The following is an 18,578-nucleotide window of genomic DNA, read 5'->3' as shown; positions in this document are numbered from 1 at the left end:
ACCTTACTGGACCACCATATGTTTTTTGACCAATTTCTAAGAATACACTGAAAAGTCAATTAAATTCATTTTATTTGAACCTACTTAAAACACAGCACTGATCCTGCTCATTTGAAGACTGCAAGATATAAAAAAATTGTGCTTTTACTCCTACAGATCAAGCAAGCGTACTCATCTCTGCCAGAATGCTGTGGATTTCATGTTTCATGCAAACATCTCGATGCGATCTTAGTGTCCACTGTATGCGCTAAAGAATGGCTATCTTGATACCACAGAACACTGGAAATCCAGTGACCAATCGGAAACACTTTCGTAGCCCTCAGTAGTGCACCCTACAAAATTGGCACGTTGTTTTTGCCATTTCCATCCAGTTCTAAAACATTTACAGAGCATTGAGAAGAAAATCACTTTACTGCAGCAGTCCTCAGCGAAATATCCATTTGGGCATGCTGCGTTCAGGTTTATATTAATAAGACCTAACAATCCACACAGAAATATGGCAGAGGGTCCTGGGGAGATAGGTACAGCCATATCGAGGCCTCTGATGTCAGTGAGTTGATGGAGAGAATGGTTGATTGCTACTTAGCGTAAAAGTGCCAGGACAACTTAGCTTAACAAAACTGCAGCTCGAGAAAATGGCAGATGCTTTAAAGCTATTTTAAGATGGGTCCAAGAACTGCGCTACACTATGCAAGTTGTGTAACGCGGGGGGTCACAAGATTGGATTTGTCAGCAAAGCTCGCAGACCCGAGCTGAGCTGGGCCTTGCTCTCCCCCAGAGAAACACTAATGGCCAGCAGATGGCCTACTTTCTTGCTCTACTTCTCCTTTCAGGAGTCTCAAGCTGTGAGTGAAGAACCCGCTGCTTCACCCCCAGCGTTTGTATGGAAGATGGCTCACAAATAGCTTCTTCCAGAAAGCACACTTGTCGGCACCAAATCCGTTGGGGTTTTTTAAGCTGCGAGTCAGACAGTGCTCTCAGAAGAGTGAGCACGAATCGGGAGAGAGCATCTCACCGGCAACCTTACCATCTTCCACACACCTGGCCAGACTGAGCTGGACAGCAAGCCCAGGAAATATCCATCTAGCACTCCAGACTGCAGGATTCGATTCTGGATCAAGCCTGGACTGATGCTGGGATAAAAGAATGGGATCTTGAAGTAAGTCCCATTGTTAAATAATATTTGTCACCTCCCCTAATATTCTAACTTCTCTAAACAACTGTTTTCTTGCATCAACCTCTTTACATCAATCTATTTTATTGAAATTGTCCTGTTCTTACTTCTGGCAGTGACCTGCTGGAGCTCAGCCTAAGACTTACAAGCTTTCGCACCTGTTAAGGCGACCAACCAATGCCAACACCTGCAGCGGTGATCGGATACACACTGAACGCGCACCGCAAACACCAGACCCAATTCAATGGCAGTAGTGGCAATCAAGTGAAAGAGCCCTGGGCTGTTAAAAACAAGTGCATGTTTTCTCCCTTAACCAAAGTCTGTGAAGACAATCATCACGTCTGTGGGGACACTGCTACATTACCGCTGTATGACAGGACAAAAACCCAGCGACAATGAGCAAGACGGATCAGGAGGCCATTTGACACTTGCTTGGTTCTTATTAGCTAACTGACCCAATGAGCGAATCGAGCAATTTCTTGAGGTAGAAGGGTACAGCTTGGTTCCGACTCCTGCAACCTGCTCTCAGCTTTCAAGGCACTTTGTTAGTTTCCACTTGTGTCCTCTGGCTCATGCTTCACTGCTGTTTTTGGAGTCCACACAGCTGACTTTGCCAGTCCCGTGGGGGATTCTGAATATTTGCAGCGGGTTCCCTCCTCGTCTACTTCGTTTGAAACATTCTTTTCTTTCTAGGTCCTGGTACTTTCGAGATCCACATCAAAAAGATACTTTGATCCATGAAAACGTGGGCATTTTCTATTACCCTAGCATCTAGCCAAGTGACTAAAGCAAGACTTGATCATTAAGAAAGCATCGCAGCAGGAGAAAACTACCGGATGACGTACAGCATTAACTCACAGAGAAAACCAAATCGACAAAGATACAGAACTAAAGAATCTACAGCTCTACTTGCAGTTATAATATTAAAATTTGGCAAAAGAACATGAAAAGCAAATAAAACAGATGGATAACTGGGGGAGAATATTTAGGTATTTCCTCTCCAGATTAATAACTGTTTACAACAGACATGCCCCACATGTTCAACCATGATCTCTACTCTGCCCAGCCCCAAATGCCCCGGGAGCATACACTTTTCTTTTTACCATGATCTTCAAAGGCCACAGCAGATGTTTGTCCCATCCGATCGCTTTTCCTGCAAGATGGGTGGGCCCCTAGTACACAGAGATTTACCCAACACACGTTGGCGTGCTCTGCATCTGCACCACGAGCCTGAGCACAGCTAGCTGGCTCATTACACCCAGTGGTATAATAGTAGGCGTCCAGCCTCTGAGGTTCGCTAAACATGAAAGCCATCTTCTCTTGTCCACAGCAAAAGCTTAAACCAGCAAATAAACATCTTAAACTGGGTTTCAAATGTTTCAGAGCCAAGCTGTAAAATAAAAAGCCAGGTGCTTTTTATCTAGGCTATTCTTCAGAAGAGTGCATTGCCATAGTTCAGGACCTACCATTTTTTTAGATATCCACATTTAAAATGGATGTGTACAGAGTGATGCTGAGCATCGTAATTGTTGATTAACTGGTCATCTATGAGTGACGATGATACACTTGAGGGTGAGAGAATTGATTGGACACAGCTGATGTGGTGATTTAGTTTGGTAAAAGTCAAAGACCAAAAAACAAAGAAAATACTAGTATGCCCCATATAGCAAGAAACAACTCCTTTGTGCCATTAACCTGTTGAAGGCTAAACAAAGTCACTTAGAGGTGGACTCTCTGATTGGTGAGGCTAGTTCTTTTGAGCAGTGAAAGTAGTTTTAAGGTCTACTCTGGTAAACCTTGCAAAAGTGGAGCAGGAGCATACACGCAGTGTCTACTCTCTACAGTATCACTTACTGCTACTGTAGTGACTGACGGTAACCTGACTGCTCAGTGATACAGTGCTCAAGACCTGGGACCTCACTTTCTGCCCTTCCAGCAAGTTCATCTTGGCATGACAACACTCCAGCAGGACAGCACATGTCCTCCTGCTACTCATGTGATAACGATAACGACTGCCTTTCTTACCAGATAAGAATGTGACAGTAAAGTTGTGGATGCGCTGAGGGCCAGATTGGAGCCCCAGGGAATCTGTGAACCAGGATGACTTGCTTCAAGACCTCAGAGACCAATGAACAGGCACTTGCTTACCTAGACTCTGCCAGACGAGTGGGACAGAATCCCAAAAGAAAACACCTGCAACTTGGTGCAAAGCATAAGTCCCAGGCGTAAAGCTTGTAGTGCTTCAAACCTAGCCTGTGACTCTCATAGTAGACTTTCTCTTGATCAGCCCTGTTGATGACACGTTATTCAACATAATGAATTTACCTTCAGTACGCCCATTCGATAAAAAATTAGCACACTTGCAAAAAATAGAAGATTGACACTTTTCTGATAATTTCTGATAACTTTGTGAAGCTACAAGTGATGATCATTTTGATGCTCCGCAAAGAATTAAAAACATTTTTGTAAGGCTCGTTTCATATTTGGCTTTGGCAGAACTCTAAAGCTTTTACTTTCCATCATTCACCTTAACCTTTCCATTTTTTGTCATATCAGTGGGATCAATAAAATATCACTATTGCTTAAAATTACTTTCACACATCCCCATTGAAAAAGCTTTGAATGCTTTTAAATGGTTTTACAGATTTTTCACAGCAGTCAGAAAAGCATCCGTACCTGACTACCGAATCAAAATGAACAGCAACAGAAATCTGTTCCCTTCCTCCCCGCCTTCATACAACAGGCTACAACCAGGTTATAGTAAGCCCCAAAATATCTTAAGGAGCAAACTATTTTTAAAGGCATAGCGTGCACTGATGAAATGTTTTTGAAAGACAGGTTAGTCTTTTACAACAGAAAAAGAATTTCACTTGTTTTGTCTTTAAAGGGATAAAAATGAATGGCCAAATCTGTTCGTACTCTATGTTCTTCTGCGTTTTGCAAGAACAACAAAAGAGGAACAAAGTCAATGGCAGGCTCCGTTCTGTTTGAACTAGCAATGCTCAACAGTGCTGACAAAAGATGTGAAACAAAAGTTTCAAGCCATATGGGGTTCTGAGCCATATGGGAGGGGGTCTCTCAAGGCAACCAGACTGACAAAAAATTATCTGCCTGACAACTACTGCGGCTGAAGGGAGCCTCAGTCCAAGTCCTCATTGAATTCCTTTTTTCTCCCTTCAGCGTTGTCGTTTATGATGAGGAGGGGAGAGCAAAGCCAAGGCAGTTTGCAAGACACTGACACATCAAAGGACACAGGAGAAAATGCACGCCTTGCGAGCCTGCTCCGAAGTAAGCCTCGGAAAGGCAGTTTCATCCCTCGGACCGAGAGCTGCAACCTCAGAAAATCTGTGGCAGCCGAGCAGATTATCAGGCAAAGTCCTGTACCTACTGCACAGGTGAGTGTGTGTGCACATGCCTGTCAGACAGCTGTTCCCTCCCTTCCAAACTCCCACGTTCACCATAAAAGAAACTTTACAAAGGAGGCACAATCAGTGAAATTTCATGCATTTTCCCATCTGTTCCACATTCTTCAGATGCATGTTTGTTATTCTTAAACGGCTAAACAGATACCCAGGCATGAAACTTAGCAGAAAGGTCTGTTAAATTATTATGATTGTGTCATAAGATACAACCAAGGGAGACATGCTCTTCATACCAAAAATACTAACTTCATCATCATTGTTGGATTAGGTTTTTAAATCATGATTCCTTGCCCCTCAGTGAAAAGGGGAATATTGGGATATTGAAAAGAGTGGATACATCACAAAGCTGGGTTATGAGTACTTTTAAATTCCAAAGTGTTCTGATCGTCACTGCATCTGCTCAGCGAGTGCTATATTTTAAAATGTGGATTCACTTTCACTTAAGTTATTGGCAGAAAGAAATCCAGAAATCCCCGCAGATCCTCAGGACTGGACATCGTAAGGCCTGCTACACAGCAATTTTCTCAGAATCCAAGCATGTGGGTTTTCACACAGACTGTCTGTAAATTCCCAATCTAGAACAAGACAGAAATGATTAGGCCTACCTGGAAACTGCTCTAAAGAAATACCAGGTTTCTCCTATACTGTCGTACATGTCCAATTACTAATTACATCAGAGTTGCCGTTTTAAACTTTTGGTATAATCAACTCTGGTAACTTCCATGATCAAGCAGCTATCACACAAGATCTGCATGATCATCTGATTAAGAAGCAAAGTTTTGGGAACGGTTTGACAATTCCGGTTAGTGCAGCTTCTGCAGGTGTTGAGAACAACTTACAATCAGTATTTACTTTTTTCACATAACAGCAGAGGGGGGTTAAGCTAACGGCACTGAAAAGATCAGAAGTTCACAAATTACCGTCCACAACGGCAGGAACTGCTAAGAACGGCAGTTGGCTCCGATGTGTGAAGACAGGGATGCCCTCAATTGTGACAACTTTATTATTTACCCTTACACAGTCCCTGAAGATGGAGTGGTCTGAGACAGGGTCAGACGCAATCCCTAGCTGCCACATGCTGGGATAATGCAGAGGCCTAGCCACCAGAAGATATTACATTTCTGCTGAAAACAGATACAACCCAAGTGTGACAAGAGAGATAAAAACACCCTTCTATGATGCTCCAACCAAACAGAATCGTCGTCTTCAAAGCATCCAGCAAAACGTGCACGTTAAACTTAGTGCAATTACAGATTAATCAGACAGCCACTCAATGGCACCTAACGATGCCCTAAACAGAAGTGCCGAATGGTTTTGCAAACGCAGATGGGTTTCTTCATTTCGCAAAACGTACAATTTTGAACAATCACCGTGCCTACAGATGGCAGAAAACCTAGCTCGCAAACAGTACGAACTCCTGCTTTAGATTTTTAAAAGGTTCCTAAAAGACTAGCCAATTACATTTTATGTTGTGGGCAAAAAGCTCTCCTTGGCAAACAGGAAATCAAAAACACAAACTGGGAAGGCACCAAAAATTCATGAAAGATGCACACATCACATGTTTACCTACTGCACAGCAGACTCCTCCATTTTAGGAATTGCAGGTTGTCAGGCTGCAGGTTGCCAGCAAACATCTCGAGATGACCATTACAAACGTCTTACCTCACTGCGGACAAAACCGAATGCCCACAACACAAAGTCTGTACAGTTTGTATGAGTGTCCGCAGGCTGGAAATCCTCAAAAGGATCAAGCTGCTATGCTCTGGGAGTGACAAAATGACAGGACGCAAGATGACTGCATTTAAAAACAAAATTAACACTGGGTTGAAATATCCAGAAAACCTCTAGAGATGTCCTCACAGTATTTACGAAAGTATCATCCATCTTCTAGTACTTTTACGATCGGCAGATATCCCAATGTGTTCATGTAATGCAAGCTGGTGTACCATTAATCCTGCTGGCATTATATCTATAACAAAATGACCATATTAAATCTTAAAGCTCAAGCTTAATTGTCAAAAAGGCTTTGAACACATTTAAAAAAGTCTGCTAACTATTCAAATAATTATAACATTATAATGAGGTACCACTGTGGCAGCTTATTTTTTCAATGCAGTTTGAAGTAAAGGCCAATGGATGTTCATCAAGCAGCAGGAGTTTTATTTTAAGGCTCTTCTTATAAGAATATCTTAAAATCATTGTGTGGCATTGAGTTGTGCAAGAGATTGCCTTACAGACTGATTGTGTATTTGAAGATGTCAAATTATCAAACAATTTGCAATGTATAGATTTCCTTAATCATGTCTGAAACTAAAAAAGACTGAGTAATTTATAAGATTTCATTGTCCTGATCAATAAGGAGTCAGATTAAAATGTTCCAAAGGAGAATATATTTAAGAAAGGTTACAAATGAGATGTCTCCCATATAGCCTATTTAGTAGTTAGCAATTAATTGATCTCTTGAAAAATCACGATATTAGCTTCTACAACATGGCAGGATGCAGCTTGCACTTGTACTGGAAATACTCGTAATTAATGTTGACTTACTCACAGGGGAGACAGCCATAGATTCCAGAAGATATTTAGTAAATAATTCTTCAATTTCACTCATTATACTTTGCATCGGCACAGTGCACTATTAAATATAGGTACATCAGGTTTATTTCATGAAGAGACGGAACCGTAACACATTTAGAACAGCTACAATGGACGTCTCATAAAACATGTTTTACGAGAACGAACCCTCAGAAGAGCAATCATCGAATACATTTTTTATGCATATCTAGTGAAAGAGTGGGGAAAAAACTCCTTACAAGGCGAGTGTTTCAAAAGCTTAAAATCTACTTAAAGGAACTAAAAGCATTTGTGGCACAGATCTCTGTGTGTGTGTGTGTGGGGGGGGGGGGGGCAGGCACATATATGCACACTGCCTCTTATGTTTTAATGTTAAGAGAATATGTATATTGTTAAGAGCGCAGGCGAGGTACTCCACCTTCACTCCTTGCCCACATCGAGCTCTTTCTGTGGCAACATGTCTGTGACAGACCCAGAACATGTAATGGCTGTGGAAACAGAAGGTACTGCTGGAAATGACGTTATTGTGAAAAATGAGTGGTACCTCAGTTTCCTGTTTCATCATGCATTGCCATATGGCTGGCAGGTCCCCATCTTTGAATTTCAAAGGAACAATACTCTGAGTTATACTGCCCATGTATTCTTAAATTATTTACAATTATTTACAGGGGGACAGATAGCTCATTGAAGCACTGAAATAGTTTTATTACAAATATGTTAAATGTAAAAGGAAAAACACCCTGTCTGAGCTTTAAGGCTGTGTATAACCCAAATGGTTGAACTAGTGCTCTGGGTTTTTTAATTAGCAACACAAAAATTAATAACGGTTACCAACAGGGCCTAGCTAGCTTTTTCTATCAATTCAGAATAGGTCACTGGATCTAAATGTGACCAGCTAGGCTCTTTTTTTATGTGCACCCAGATGGGTGTCAGGTAGACAACACTGTTTTACTAGGTCAAAAAAGAGACAGTTATCATATAAAGCCCAGGTAATAATCATAACTGCTTACACTTATATAGTGCTTTTCTGGACACTCCACTCAAAGCGCCTTACAGGTAATGGGGACTCCCCTCCACCACCACCAGTGTGCAGCCCCACCTGGATGATGCGATGACAGCCAGAGTGCGCCAGAACGCTCACCACACACCAGCTCTCAGTGGGGAGGAGAGCAGAGTAATGAAGCCAGTTCATAGATGGGGATTATTAGGAGGCCATGATTGGTAAGGGCCAATGGGAAATTTGGCCAGGACGCCGGGATAACACCCCTACTCTTTTCGAGAAACGCCCCGGGATTTCTAATGACCACGGAGAGTCAGGACCTCAGTTATACGTCTCATCCGAAAAATAACGCCTTTTTTTACTTTCATCCCACTGTTAAAATTCCACAAGATTAACTGAGAATCAGAGGGTTTTCAAATGAACCACTACCAGGATACAGAAATTATCATTGCATACTAAAAGCAAATCTAAATGTAATTTAAAGGAAAATAAAATAAAGGATGACCTGTAAATAGCAATTCACAAATCTGGTTCTCCCTATTTCTATCTATCAAGTAATGGTCAGTCATTTAAGATTGGCAGATAGCTCAATGTGTGCATGTAATTCAAGCTGGTCTATCATTAATACTGCTTTAACTGGCATTATTTCCATTACAAAATGACAATATTAGTAAATCCAACTATTACTAAATACAACTAAATCCTATGGCTTAAATTTAGTTGTTAAAAAGGCTTAGAAAACTGTCAAATGAAAAATAAAGTGAGTAAATTATTCAAATAATTAGAAAAGGGCACCCACTTTAACAACTTCATTTTGAGACGCAGTCTGAAGTTAGGGCCGATGGTTGTTCGCATAGCACCAAGAGGCTTATTTTAAGGATCTACGTGTAAGAACTTCTTAAAGTCATATTGATTTTCTATTTTCTTCCAGAAATGCTCCTTTGGAGAACCTGGCAATTGATTCAATGTGGTTTTACAGAAAATGCATATTCATAGTATGTAACTATCCAAATCCCACTGAGCTCTCATTTTGCTGTTGAGAATGATGAAATGCCCTTTTGGTATACGTTACTTTTACTTAAGCTGCATTGAAATCATAACAGCTTGATTTGGCTTCGGACAACAAGGTCATAACTGAATAAATAAATCTGCAATGAAGGAGTACATCTTAGTTCCTTTTACAACAGTCCTCTAACTCTACAGTATCGTCAGTACACCACTTGCACACTATCTACCAACATGTGATTCAGGAAATGACCACTTTTTAAAACTGAAGGATTTTATCGAAGCATTTGAGGTGTGTTGTCCCTAGAAGTGATATACAAAACCTACGAGTGCAACGAGGAAAGGCTAAAGCACAGCTATCACTAAATCTCGTGTTTGAAGTCCCATGCTCACCTGGCCACAGGGTTTGCTGGCTAGTGTTCAACAAAAGCTTTAATTACCTCACTATACTAATTGCTTCCTAATGAGCGGCCCAATAAAAATCCTCAAAGGCACTGACAAAGTTATCCCTCAAGATTTCTTCAGAATGAACATGAAACCAGAACCACAGGGCACAACAGGAAGTGCATTTATAACCAAGAAAAGGTGTTAGGGTTAGATAAGATCATTGGATCACTTAATTACTAATTACCTAATGGGCTAGATGGGACAAAAGGCCCTCTCTCATTTGTAACCTCTCTTATCTTCTAGGTGGTTTTCCCAGATCTTTGGTTGGACAGTCACACAGCTTTCACGATCACGATGCTTACTCTGAGAACCAAAATTAATTAAAAGGAATTATTTCGTAAATCCTCCACCTTTACGTCATTAAGGCTCTGACATGCTTACATTTGTCAATGTTGCATGGATATCTCTTTGGTGCCTTCCTGTTCCTCTAAAGCACAAACTTACTCCAGAAGTTTCACATGAAAGAAAAGTATCCTTAGTTTCGCTGTGTTGTGTAACCAGGAAGTGACTGTACTGAAAAAGCAGTCCCAGATAATGTGATTTAGATAACTTCTCATTTTAGGCAGGGTGATTTCTTTGCTAGCTGGGGTTTGCTCACCTGTACAGGGCAAGACTTGTATCTTGTCTTTATGGTAAACCAGATCAGTAACTAAACACACTGCTGGACATTAAAAAGGTTATACTGTGTCACATAGTCTTTTTTCCTTTATCAAGACATTTATGAGACTTACTAAAATCCTTTTATCTTGCAGTGTATTCTTGTAGAAATGACAGGCGTGTGTCAGCATGCACCTCTTCAATTAGAATTTTTTTTCCTGCAGTAACTGAAAAACAACATTTCACAAAACACCATTTTCTTTCACACTCAGCCGACAGGTCTACAAAACTACAAGGCATTATTTATGATGCTTGCTGTACGCAAACGACGTTTCACGTGTCAAGAGACAGGTTCACATTCAGTCCCATGAACGCACAAGAACAATGCCACAGTCTGTAGCGCCAAAACTATAAAAATACAAGCAGTGACCTACAGGACAATCCACAATTTCTTGACTATTCTACACACAACCACACCGCTAGCAAAAGACCTGTCTGCGAGTTCAAATCTCAAACTCTCAAAATATACCTAGAATCTGAGAAACTAGGATGCAGGATCAGCATTCCGGTGAAATCTTCTGCCGGTAAAAAGCTTCCGCCTTTGTAACTTGATGTAAAAGCTGCTTAATACCTCAGATTGTATTGCATATGGTTACCTACTGCCTAGATTAACCAGTAAATTAGTTACTTTCAGTCTGTTCCAGCAGGTTTTACGGATATCCTCACCTATTCAATGAATCTATTTCAGAAAATGAGTGGTTAATTAAGATCTGACGTATAAATGCAGAACAGACTCCGTGCTCTTTGGCAACTGAAGATAAGGACCTCCGATTGACAGCAATTCAGTTCCTTGCCCCACAGGAAGGATCATCTGATGGGCCCCATGAATATTTCAGGCAGGTATGCTGACAACAGACCTGCAGGGGCAAAAATTGTTGCCTCCGCAACTTAAGTGAGGAGAACGAGGAGATAAGTAAATTCAAAAGGGCCCAAGACAGCGAGAGCCACAGGCTGTGTCAGTCCCTGAATGAGGCAGCTCAGCTAACAACAGATGTCCATCAAGACAGCCTCCCACGTTTACCTAGAATGGAGAAAGCAGGAGAGAGAAAAAACAGCCACCAGCAACATGAAAGATGGCGTCCTGAAATATTGTAACAAACCCATTTAAAAATAGAGAAAAAAAATCTATATTCAAGAGTGGACAAAATGACAAGCACATTGTTGTCATCATCACACTCAAGGCTTTCATACCAACAGGCCTGTTTCGTATGCAAGACTCGTTATACATTGCGTGACAGGTACACGTCCAAGTAGCCTTTTCCATAGCTGCCCTAGTTCTAAATTAAAATGACTTTTCCGATTAAAGACTGGGAACGATTTATCTAAAATGTTAGCGTGTACAATTTGCAAAAGTAACTTGTACAAATGCACAGAAATCAGGCTGAATTCTATTAGAATTTAAAATGCTGAATAAGGTTCAGGGCTACGACTAAGAACGCGTACTGTACTCCACATTAAGAACAAAAAATTAATGTATGAACCTCCTGCTGACAGCCTCCTGCACTGACACATGTTTAGTTCCCCCAGAAAAAAAAAAGTATAAAAGCTTTGTGCTCACTGCTTGAATGACTTGCTTATCTATCAACCTATTAGCAATTAAGATAATTGTAACTCCAGTAACTCCTCAATCAATTCTGGCCTATGCGCATCTGAAGAATATGTTCATTAGGATGCACAAGTAAAAAAACGTGAATCTGACATTTAGCCGTAGCTGAAGTATAAAACTTCTGTTCCTTTTCTTCAATGATCAGATCCCTCCCTTTTCTCTTCATGCGCTGCTCCCACTTGGACAATAATTTGGGAACTGCCACTGGATAACCTGGCTTATCACAACACCTCTGATATTAGAGCAGTAAAGATGGAGACGATGGATCATTCTGTGTCCACCCTTCATTTAGCATGGCGGGCCGACCAGCGTCTGTGGACGTCTGTGGCAGCTCTCACTGATGACACAGCAATGCCCAAACGCTTCAGGAGTGCCCTTGGGCCTGCCATGAGTCAGCAAAGATCCTGTTGACTTCAAACACACCCACATCTAAGTCGCCTGAGCCAAATGTAGCCCATGCCTTGGGAAATCCCAGTCGCAGTCTTCTAATGACAAACTATGCTTTGGACAGACTCCTATACGCGTCGGTAACCGACTGGCAGTACAGAAAACGTACGTTCCAATCCACAGAAAACTAGTTTGTAGACTATACTGAACAAGGTGCCAGCTGTGTATAAATAACATCACGTGTGTGAAGGGCATATGCAAACGAGTCATATTGTGTTTTTTTAAAGAAGTGTCACTACCAACTAAGTGGAACAACCTAACTGTGCAAATATCCCAGTTGTTTGCCCCTTTGGAGAGGCAGAGATCAGAATGCTGTTTGAGTTAAAGGTTTTTGCTTTGTGGCAAAACACAAGTTTGGTCTGTAATGTGAAATACCACCTCTTCCTGGGGTTCCTGCATGTGCAATCCTGCCACATATACTGGGAATGCCAATCACCTGGACACAGATAAACCCCTTCCAAACAACAGAAAGGTGCTGAGGGGAAAAAGAACTAAAACACATGGTCACTGATTCTCATGCACAGCGCTGCCCAAACATTTTAGAAGTCCTGGCATTTGTCAGCCATTTTATTACCTATGCTTAGCTTTTCAGAAGGAGAACGCCTCATCACCTGATAAAGAAGGTCTCCTGTTAAAGTAGTTCAATTTACTCCTATCCTTCCCCAGTAATAACATGGGGAGGGAGGGGGAATAAAAAAATAGTTACAGCACAGCACAGAAGTGAGTGGGAAAGGGTGGCATGTCCATAACCCTAAAACTCTAAAGGGCTTTTTTACAACTTAAACACAGCCCATTGTCGTTTGTTACTATTCTTATTGAAGCCTCTCATGTTTATAAAAAAAATGAAATGTTTTGTTGACAAGTGCCTTCGTCTTCCATTTTAGCATATTCTACAGATCTGTGGCTTCTGCGATCCAGCAGTAGGGGATTAAGATGCATTTGACATAACACATCAACCACAAATGCTCTGAGATTTCTTCGGGACTTTTAATTTCCTTATATTGGACTATATCAAAGAACATGCAAAGGATGAAAAATACCATTGATGGCTTGGCACTATCCTCCTTCGGTCATTCTTCCTGCAGCTCTAAAGTTGAAGAATATACAGGGATTAAAAATTGCTTTTGGTCACAACATTCCTGCATTCAAACTGCGGATGTTTTTAGATCATCTCGAAGTGACCCAAATTGATAAGATCACACTGAAGATGAGCCAGACATCTTCATCTCTAGGAGTAACCGGAGTTGGTCAACATCCTGCCCTCTCACACGGTAGTTTTCCGGTGCTTCAAGTTCGCTACCCTGTCAGCCATACCTGCTTCGAGCCCTGAATTAACTTTGGCCAAGCCCGACCCCCCTCAGCACCGCTAACTCCAACCAAATCTCAACCTGGGAGGCTTTCTTCCTCAATCGAAAAGAAAAACATATCAAGACCTCTGCTAATCCTCTACCAAAAAAACATTAAAAGATGTCTACTTACGCCAACACAGATAATGAGATTAAATGGAGAAATTAACGGCTCAGATGGAATGAAAAACAACTGCCTCTGCAAACTTGGGAGACTGGACTGTGAGCCCAGCTGAGGACGATACAGAGTTTAATTCAGAGTCACAGTCAGCTACAGACAACAGGCCTCCCCTTGAAATCATCCCTCAGGATAGAAAAGCCTTAGTGTAGGATTACAAACCCAGCAATGCTGCTAAGTGAAGGTGGTGGTTTCCAATGAATATGTAACCTTCCTGGTAGTGCTGGCTCTGAGGAATAATTTCAACAGTGTGACCACACCATTTCGCATGCTTATTACAGAAAGGCATTTTGAAAACAAGACCGATTAAAGGCGCTTCACTGTGTTGAGCCATCCACTCCCTGTATGAAAACTTGACACTCTTGGGTAAGGGACACAAACCTTTAAAAACAGATTTTAATCCAACAGCCCCATATACACCCTCCCACAAAGAGAGAAATCCGTGCAATGATTTTTATTAAGGCTAGCTACTGTCCTGCAGTTAATCGCCAAACCTGAAATAACCTGGTTGAACGAGCAGAGAGAAAGTGAAGCAGGACTGGTCTGAAATTCAGGTGCCAAAGCCCTGGCTGCTTCTGAACTGCATGAGATAAACAAGACGAACTACATCTGTTGTGCTCTGGCTACAGCATTCATTGGTTTTGAATTCCAGGTCTTTGTACACAAGAGGAAAAAAAAAACACCTTTACAAAAGGTTACAGGCTTTTCTTGGCAAAGATTAAGCGTGTCAGCTAAAAAATGATGTAAACTTAGACCTGCTCAAAGACAGTCAGGCCACAAAACACGTTAAGGAAAAGCATTGTCTTACTGACTACACAGCAGCTAGTTAGTCTGAATACCACATTCTGATGCTGAGGAAGAGGCCATAGCCTCAGCACAAAGAAAGGTTTAAGGTACAGAATGGAGTCTGTAGAGAAGGTAAACAGTAAATGAGTGTGGAGAGTATTATTCTCCCAGTATCCAAGATGGTCCCCCTGCTGCAGGCCTCAGGTTTAATGGCAGGACGGAACCAAAAAGAAGATGTAATTAGCCACCCATCCAGCTTCTAAACTATTAATCCAACACAGGGTTACAAGGAAGCCGGAGCCTATCCCGGCAAGCATCGAGCACAGGGTAGAATACAACCTGGACAGGATGCCAGTCCATCGCAGGGCACGCATAAGACACAAACACAGACACACACTCACACCAGGGCCAATTTTCCCAGTAGCCAATTAACCTAGCAGTATGTTTTTGGGCTGTGGAAGGAAACCACAGCACTCAGAAGAAACCCAAGCAAATCAGGGGAGAACATACAAACACCGTGTAGATAGCACCCCAGGTCCAGAATTGAACCCAGGGCCCCAGTGCTGCAAGGCAGAAATGGTAGTAAAGACTGCACCCCCTGTGTTGCCCCCATGTAATTATTAGAGCCCTTAATTACTTTTTGTTGTTGCATTGTTTCCAGCATTGGGGCTTTCTTGCTGCTTCTGAGCCCAGAACACCAAATGAAATTAGGAACGTGCTGCATAAGTCCAGTGAGTTGACATTACAGGATACAGACTTTACAGAGAACATTCAAATGTGCAGTTTATAATGTACAACCACCACACTGTTAAAGTACTTTGTTAAATGCCCCTGCTTGTTATTTTTCTTTTGTCCTAATACCACACCCAATGCTTAGTTGCATCGGATTTGTGTACAGAACGTTAGAAACTTCAATATAAGATACCAAAGAAAATATCAGGCCTCTATTTATGTTAATACATGTAGGATTTGCACTCACCAGGGGTGTCCATCCAGCATCTTTCTGAAGCACCTATTTTGTCACAATGAAATAAAAATGTACAATACATGTAAGAGGTCTTTTCATTGCCTTGAAGTCACTATTAAACTGGATACAAGAAACCCTTAAAGGCCCTACTGTCAGGTTTAACGTTCTACATCAAAAATATCCAGTTAAATGCAACACAATTCACAATATTTAAGACCCTAACACACAATATTGAATTGAACAGCACAAAGCAAAACTCCGCGAGGAGAGAGATCTATGATATCTGGAGGTGGATCAGGCTACGTTTGGGGAAATTAGAACTTGACAGTTTTGATAAGCAGAGTGTGCATTCACTGTATTTTTTTCCCATAAGGTGGAGAGGGGGCTGGGATATTGTTACCAATACTACATTGTGCCTTCTTAATAACTCAGTTCCCCACACCCTGCATGCTGTGTGGGCCAGGCACTTAGCACACATTTGGAGTGGAGGACAGGGGCTCCGGCTGGGGCTGTGGGAGGTGAGGGAGAGGTTATGCAATAATGGGTGAACTCGAAAAAAAAAAAGCATTAAAAAGCAGATCGCAGCTCATAGCAGGTAACCGGAGACCTGGGGGTGCACGGTCAGCAAAAAAAAGGGGGTTACAGGGGCCTGTCCCCTACCGAAGGAAGGGTCCTGGGGAGGAAAGGGGCGAGTCGTGGAGGGGGTACAGCGGTTCTTCCCCCTCCTGTTTACAACAATACGTGCTTTAACGGACGTGCAGACTACAGTGGAGGTGCCGGGTTTGAGATTTTGTTTCTCCCCCTGTACAGAAACCAAAAATAAGGCAACAAACACGCCGGTCTTTCGTGGCGCCGCAGGTCGGTAAACAATGCGCCGCTGTAAGTGGAACTAGTGCAGATCGGTGTCCTTGTCGCCGCCCGGGTCCCGCACAATTTCCCCCACTTCCCAGCACGGTCCGAACCGTGGAGTGGGCCTCCCCCACCCCCCCACGCACGCACCCTCCTCTCTGCTCTCCGACAAGCGCGAGCACCCCCACGCGTGGAATCCGCCGAAATTTTAACGCAGGTGGCGTGAAATGTTCTACTTCCCCCCCCCCCACCACCACCACCTCTATGCGTGACCGCCTCTCCCCCTCCTCCTCTTTCTATCTGGTCCGAACAAAAACGGCTGAGGTGGTGGAGAGGCGCCTCGCCGCACTAACTGTACACACGCAGTCCAGGTCGGGCTGCATGATCAGAGGCAGGAGACCAGCACCGCACAATGCAGAAAATGGGCACATTTTGTATGTCGTTCGCGTTTCCTGGTGCTTAGTGGTGCTGTGTGTTTTCCCACAAGGCACTGCTGGCTCGCCGAACATTTTCAGTGACCGTCTTTACTGCGTATGCACACAGCAAGACGACACTTCACTAAGAAAGCCCCTTGGCCGGGGGAAGAGGGATGAGGTCGGGGATAAAGCATTAGTTAGCGTTTTTGGTGCTGATGTTTTGTTTACCGTTAGGTACCTCTCGCCTCCCATCCAACACCCCCCAATTTCAATCAGCGGAGCTCCACACATAACGCTAATCATGGTCCTGCTGTGTTGTACATTTCTGTCTTTTCGTACACCGATACCCCAAGCGAATGATGTCTCTGGGATCTGTGCTTAAATGAAGGCAACTGTGGAACAGCTTATGCATAACTAAATGTGCATTTTGCTTTTTTTTTTGTCCTTTTTTTCTGGTTCATTTTTTTTTTACCTTTCGTTTCCTGGTTTCTGCAGTCCCGCTCCACACAAAGCACTGGTATATGAGTCGTAGATTCTGTTTCCAATTCTCCACCTTAAAACTGTTCACATGGGAGCACCCGGCCGGACTCATGACAGAAACAACATTCAATTTATTGTTTTTTTGTTTTAGATAGGCAAAGCGTTTCGGAAAGAAATATCCAGAAAGGTTTTCCGATTTAAAGGGGCAGCCAGCCGAAATCCGTGGTGACTGGGACTTCCGAATTAATCCGTTTTTTTTTTTTAGATTAATCTCTCTGTCTCTTTAAATATTCTCCAGTCTGTCTGTCTCGTCCGCTCTCGCTCTTCCACTTCCACTCTCCCGATTCTTTTTAATGGTCGGCAATGGAATTCAACAGAACACCGCGAGCTTTGAAAGTCCCGCCTCACGCCCGACCTCATTGGCCACCGTCTGCAGGCCGGCGCCGCGGATTGGCTGGCGTGGGTGTCGTTTCCCGTTAGAGCCACGCCCTTGTGCGGTAAACGTTCCGGCCCGGGTTGGTGCTAGGAGACGTCATTCGCCATGAAGGCGGGGCTCCAGCGGATTCCCAAGTCGCCGATTGGTTAAAGACGGAGGGAGCAATTGCCGAGGCCGTCTGAGGATCCGTAGTGGTTTCGGTCACCACACATACGAAAAAAAAAAGAGAGGTGTTCTTCCTTTAGCGAAGGGTAGATCCTGCTGCAGGGAGAGGTGTCATACGTATAGGGGCAGCCGAAGAAGCGCGGTCCCTTTCTGGTTGCTGTTTAAAAAAAAAGGCAGCGACACGAAAGCGGGAGGACGTTTGCAGAAATGTAACGTTACAGACATCCGACTCCCCCGCCCTGGCAGGCTAGGCTGTTGCTTCGCTGTGATTGGCGTAGCCGAGCTGGTTTCCCACACCGCTCAGGTTGTTGTGTGGGTGTTCCGGCCGTGTCGTTTTGCGTCACTTCCGCCTCTGGGTCTGCGTGCTCAGTTGCCTGAGAGATTTCCAGCGGAAGCGGCTCAGCCGGGGCTGCGCACGCCGGCGCTTCAAAACAATACCGCCGGGTTTGCCAAGCCGTCACGTTTTCGGGAAACGGCTGGTGCTGACAAACCACGATGCTCAGCCTTGCCCCCCCCCCCCACCTCCCAGTCGTCTACCCCGGCTCCCCTGCTCCCCTGCTCCAGAGCTACACTGCCGCTGTGGTGGCAAGCTTTAGGGTTAGCTGTTAACGACAAACAACTCC

At 43.2% G+C, this 18,578-nt stretch overlaps 1 protein-coding gene across 3 annotated transcripts in view; it reads right to left on the bottom strand.

Moving 5' to 3' along the window:
- The window catches only part of usp22 (ubiquitin specific peptidase 22), a 67,071-nt gene extending 48,845 nt beyond the window's left edge, over positions 1–18,226 (bottom strand). The window contains exons 1-3 of one of the 3 annotated variants that reach the window (XM_088936761.1): positions 17,347–17,404; positions 15,622–15,654; positions 13,373–13,419 (exon numbers count right to left, since the gene is read on the bottom strand). In XM_088936761.1, the coding sequence (XP_088792887.1) occupies positions 13,373–13,375 (3 nt within the window). In that variant the 5' untranslated portion in view covers positions 13,376–13,419; positions 15,622–15,654; positions 17,347–17,404. Of the gene's footprint in view, positions 1–13,372; positions 13,420–15,621; positions 15,655–17,346 lie in introns of all 3 variants that reach the window. The other 2 variants (XM_088936759.1, XM_088936760.1) reach the window with 2 other exon arrangements.
- Between the last annotated feature and the right edge of the window lie 352 nt (positions 18,227–18,578).

Source organism: Atractosteus spatula, chromosome 18, assembly GCF_055471065.1.
Source record: "Atractosteus spatula isolate fAtrSpa1 chromosome 18, fAtrSpa1.hap1, whole genome shotgun sequence".
In the NCBI taxonomy this organism is placed as follows: Eukaryota; Metazoa; Chordata; class Actinopteri; order Semionotiformes; family Lepisosteidae; genus Atractosteus; species Atractosteus spatula.
This window is presented reverse-complemented; position numbering and strand designations above follow the sequence as displayed.